This window comes from Colobus angolensis, unplaced genomic scaffold (assembly GCF_000951035.1).
Source record: "Colobus angolensis palliatus isolate OR3802 unplaced genomic scaffold, Cang.pa_1.0 Scaffold267, whole genome shotgun sequence".
Classification (NCBI taxonomy): domain Eukaryota; kingdom Metazoa; phylum Chordata; class Mammalia; order Primates; family Cercopithecidae; genus Colobus; species Colobus angolensis.
In genome coordinates, this window is record NW_012115899.1 from 526,566 (window position 1) to 530,861 (window position 4,296).

General features: G+C 60.6%; 1 protein-coding gene across 1 annotated transcript in view; it reads left to right on the top strand.

The window, feature by feature from the left end:
- The window catches only part of ATP2A3 (ATPase, Ca++ transporting, ubiquitous), a 28,692-nt gene that overhangs the window by 9,744 nt on the left and 14,652 nt on the right, over positions 1-4,296 (top strand). The window contains 5 exon segments of the mRNA XM_011947469.1: positions 8-103; positions 1,267-1,398; positions 2,049-2,174; positions 3,124-3,342; positions 3,718-4,053. Coding sequence (XP_011802859.1) covers positions 8-103; positions 1,267-1,398; positions 2,049-2,174; positions 3,124-3,342; positions 3,718-4,053 — 909 coding nt within the window.

Here is a 4,296-nt window from a genome sequence, read left to right on the forward strand (position 1 = left end):
GCGGCAGGGGGATCTGCCTGTGCGCTGCGGCCAGTTCGACGGGCTGGTGGAGCTGGCGACCATCTGCGCCCTGTGCAACGACTCGGCGCTGGACTACAATGAGGTGGGCCCCTTTCTGACCCCCTTTCGTGACCTCCCTAGTATGCAGGCCACCAGGACAGACTCTTTTTCCCAGCCTCAAAGCTCCCAGGGTTGGCAGCCCTTGCACCCTGCCCACCACTCTCTGCCGCCCCTCCCTTTCCTCAGACAGGCTTCAGAACCCTCACCCAGAGCTCTTGGGCTGTAGGGGACTACCATGGAAGGGGCCGAAGGGCTGGGGAAACCTGTGGAGGGAAAAGATTTGGGGAACAGGACTAAGAACATGTTTAAAGCAGAAGGCACAGCCCACAAAAGACCCACATTCAGTTAAAGCCTCCTGCGACTTAGGCATTGACTGCCGTTCACGTGGCTGGGGCAGTGGAATGGGGCATGCAGCAGGCATCTGCCCAAGGGAAGGTCCTTGGCCAGACCCAGCCCGAGGCCAAGCTGAGGGCAGTAGAGCACCACCGAAGAGTTTTGAGCAGGAGAGTGACATGGTCAGATGTGCATTTACAGAAGATCACCGAGGCTTCCGTGTGGAGGACAGACAGACAGTAGAGGACTGAAGTCAGGGAGGTCTGTGTGGTCGTTCAGGCTAGAGAGAGGCAGGCTGAGCCCTGGCTGGAGCCTCAGGGAGAGGGGAGAAGGCATGGGTCAGAGATATTTAGGAGCTGAAAATCCTGGGACTTGGTGACTGCTTAGGTGAAAGAGAGAGGGAGAAGGCTAGGGTGGCTCCTGGTTGCTCTGTTGGCTGGGGCTGCCACTGGAGTGGCAAATACAGAGAGCGGGAGAGGTGGCCTGAGGGGTCCCCAGGGAACAAGGTTCAGCAGGCAGCTGGACATGTGGGCTTGGGGCTGAGCAAAGGGCCCCAGGGAGCGCAGGTGGGAGGGCGGGAGCAGGCCCAGACAGCAGAAACCAGTGAAGGAGGCTGACAGGAAGTGGACAGAGATGCAGGCGGAGGGCAGGGAGGGTGTGTGGCGATCAATGCCAGGGTGGGGGGCTGAATGTCAGTGTCAGACACCACCCTGACCCCAGGGCAGCCAGGCTCGGAAGGGCTCACAGGCCTGTGTAAAGGAGATTACACAGAACTTCAGCAAAGGCAGCTTCAGGGGCAAGGAGTGAGTGAGGCTGGGGGCACAGGCTGGAGGCTGCCTGCCCCTCACTCCCTATCCCCTGGGTCCTTGCCAGGCCAAAGGTGTGTACGAGAAGGTGGGAGAGGCCACGGAGACAGCTCTGACTTGCCTGGTGGAGAAGATGAACGTGTTTGACACCGACCTGCAGGCCCTGTCCCGGGTAGAGCGAGCTGGCGCCTGTAATGCGGTGAGCAGGGCTGGGGGCTCAGGCCTCCAGCTGCATGGCTGGGGTTTCTGGGACATCTGGAGAAGGCAGAGAGGACAGTGAAGTCTTTTTTCTTTCTTTTTTTTTTGAGACAGAGTCTTGTTCTGTCGCCCAGTCTGGAGTACAGTGGTGCAGTCCTGGCTCACTGCAACCTCCGCCTCCCGGGTTCAAGTGATTCTCGTGCCTCAACCTCCCGGCATGTGCCACCACGCCCGGCTAATTTTTGAATTTTTTAGTAGACAGGATTTCACCATGTTGTCCAGGCTAGTCTCAAACTCCCGACCTCAGGTGATCTGCCCGCCTCGGCCTCGCAGTGTGCTGGGATTGGGATTTCAGGCATGAGCCACCGCTCCCGGCTGACAGTGAAGACAGACTTGGAGAAAAGAGGGGAGAAGGCTGAGTGCGGACAAGTGTTTGGAGTTAGTCTGCACGCAGCATGGTCAGGAAATGGCAGCGTATTGCCATTTCTGGGGCTGGAGAGGGAAATGGAGGCCTTGAATGTCAGGGTCAGAGGAGCGTAGATGTTATCCCGCACAGAGCAGGAGACTCTCTTGGGGACAAGCAGCTGGTGGGAAGGCAGGCGAGAGTCGCTGGCTCTGTCCTTCATGCCCTGACCTGCCTGGACCCCGCAGGTCGTCAAGCAGCTGATGCGGAAAGAGTTCACCCTGGAGTTCTCCCGAGACCGGAAGTCCATGTCCGTCTACTGCACGCCCACCCGCCCTCACCCTACCGGCCAGGGCAGCAAGATGTTTGTGAAGGTGGGGGCCTGCCTGTCTGGCCTGGGCCCCTGCGCACCCTGGGGCACCTGGTCATCCACGCTCCTCTGTGAGCCCCCGTCTCCCCGTGTGAATGACAGGGTTGGGTTAGACGTTCTCAGGAGCCCCTTTTGCCTCTAACCGGTGGTGTGGGGGCGGTTGGTGCCACCCTTGGTGCTCCATGTTTCGGAAACTGAGTCCCAGGGAGGGAAAGGAACCAACTCCCGTGCAGACCACTGTCTGCAGCGTCTCTGTTGCTGCTCTCAAACCTGGAGAGGGAAATACAGCTCTCGCTTCACCCTGCAAGGAAGCTTTAAACCCCTTTTGAAATGAAAAGGCTTCTGTACTGAGAGCTTCGGCCACTTGGAAAAGTTAGTGTCTGGGTGACCTTTTAGGAGCAGGAGAAGCCATTGAAGGAGCTTTAGAGACTGTTTCTAGGCCCAGGGTGAGGTCGGAGGTGAGACCTGAGGCCACTGAGGGGCCTGTCACCCCCGGGCCCCCTTCCCAGGGCTATACCCGCCACACCCTGTGCGTGGCTCTATTTCTGGTCCCCAGGCAGGGTTCAACCTGCCTCCCTGATGCTAAGGCCCCTACCAAATTGGAACCCGAGTAGCACCAGGGAGGCAGGGCCTGCAGGAGATGCCATTCCCACCCCTGCCTGCAAAACGCTGCAGTGCCCGGGTCGGCTGTGGGCTGGTGGGGGAAGGGCGTCGCTAGGTTTGAGGCTGCCCCCACCCCAGCACTCCCCCCATTCCCTTTAGATTGTCTCACAGGGAGACCCACTTGGTTCTCACTCTCAACTTTCAAAGAATGGATTCTGCTCCCTGCCTTGTGTGTGTACCCTTGGGTGGCCTTTCGCCATATCTTAGTCTCCGTTTCCTGAGTTTGGGCAGGAGGGAGGGCAGGGGTCCTGACTGACGAGTTGCCTCCTCTCCCTCTGCCTGCCTCGCAGGGGGCTCCTGAGAGCGTGATCGAGCGCTGCAGCTCAGTCCGCGTGGGGAGCCACACAGCACCCCTGACCCCCACCTCCAGGGAGCAGATCCTGGCAAAGATCCGGGATTGGGGCTCAGGCTCAGACACGCTGCGCTGCCTGGCACTGGCCACCCGGGACGTGCCCCCGAGGAAGGAGGACATGGAGCTGGACGACTGCAGCAAGTTTGTGCAGTACGAGGTGGGTGCGGGAGCCGACTCTCCCCGCAGTACGAGGTGGGTGCGGGAGCCAATTCTCCCCGCAGTACGGGGTGGGTGCGGGAGCCGACTCTCCCCGCAGTACGAGGTGGGTGCGGGAGCCAATTCTCCCCGCAGTACGGGGTGGGTGCGGGAGCCAATTCTCCCCGCAGTACGGGGTGGGTGCGGGAGCCGACTCTCCCCGCAGTACGAGGTGGGTGCGGGAGCCAATTCTCCCCGCAGTACGGGGTGGGTGCGGGAGCCGACTCTCCCCGCAGTACGAGGTGGGTGCGGGAGCCAACTCTCCCTGCAGCAGCTGGGGCTGGTGGTAGATCAGGGAGGGTCTCAGGCACCGCTTGAATCTGCCCCCTCCCTACAGACGGACCTGACCTTCGTGGGCTGCGTGGGCATGCTGGACCCGCCGCGGCCTGAGGTGGCTGCCTGCATCACACGCTGCCACCAGGCGGGCATCCGCGTGGTCATGATCACGGGCGATAACAAAGGCACTGCCGTGGCCATCTGCCGCAGGCTTGGCATCTTTGGGGACACGGAAGACGTGGCGGGCAAGGCCTACACGGGCCGCGAGTTTGATGACCTCAGCCCCGAGCAGCAGCGCCATGCCTGCCGCACCGCCCGCTGCTTCGCCCGCGTGGAGCCCGCACACAAGTCCCGCATCGTGGAGAACCTGCAGTCCTTTAACGAGATCACCGCCATGGTGAGGCCACAGCCTGGAGCCCCAGGAGCGGGGGATGAGCGGGGCCACAGGGCGTGGAAAGAAGCAGGCCAGGCAACTCTCCCCTCTGCTTCCTTCTTATCTTTTCTAACATCTTATTACCAAAAAATTCAAATACAAAGAGAAATTTAAATAATGTTATTCTGGGCCAGGTGCGGTGGCTCACGCCTGTAATCTCAGCACTTTGGAGGCTGAGGCGGGCAGATCACTTGACGTCAGGAGTTC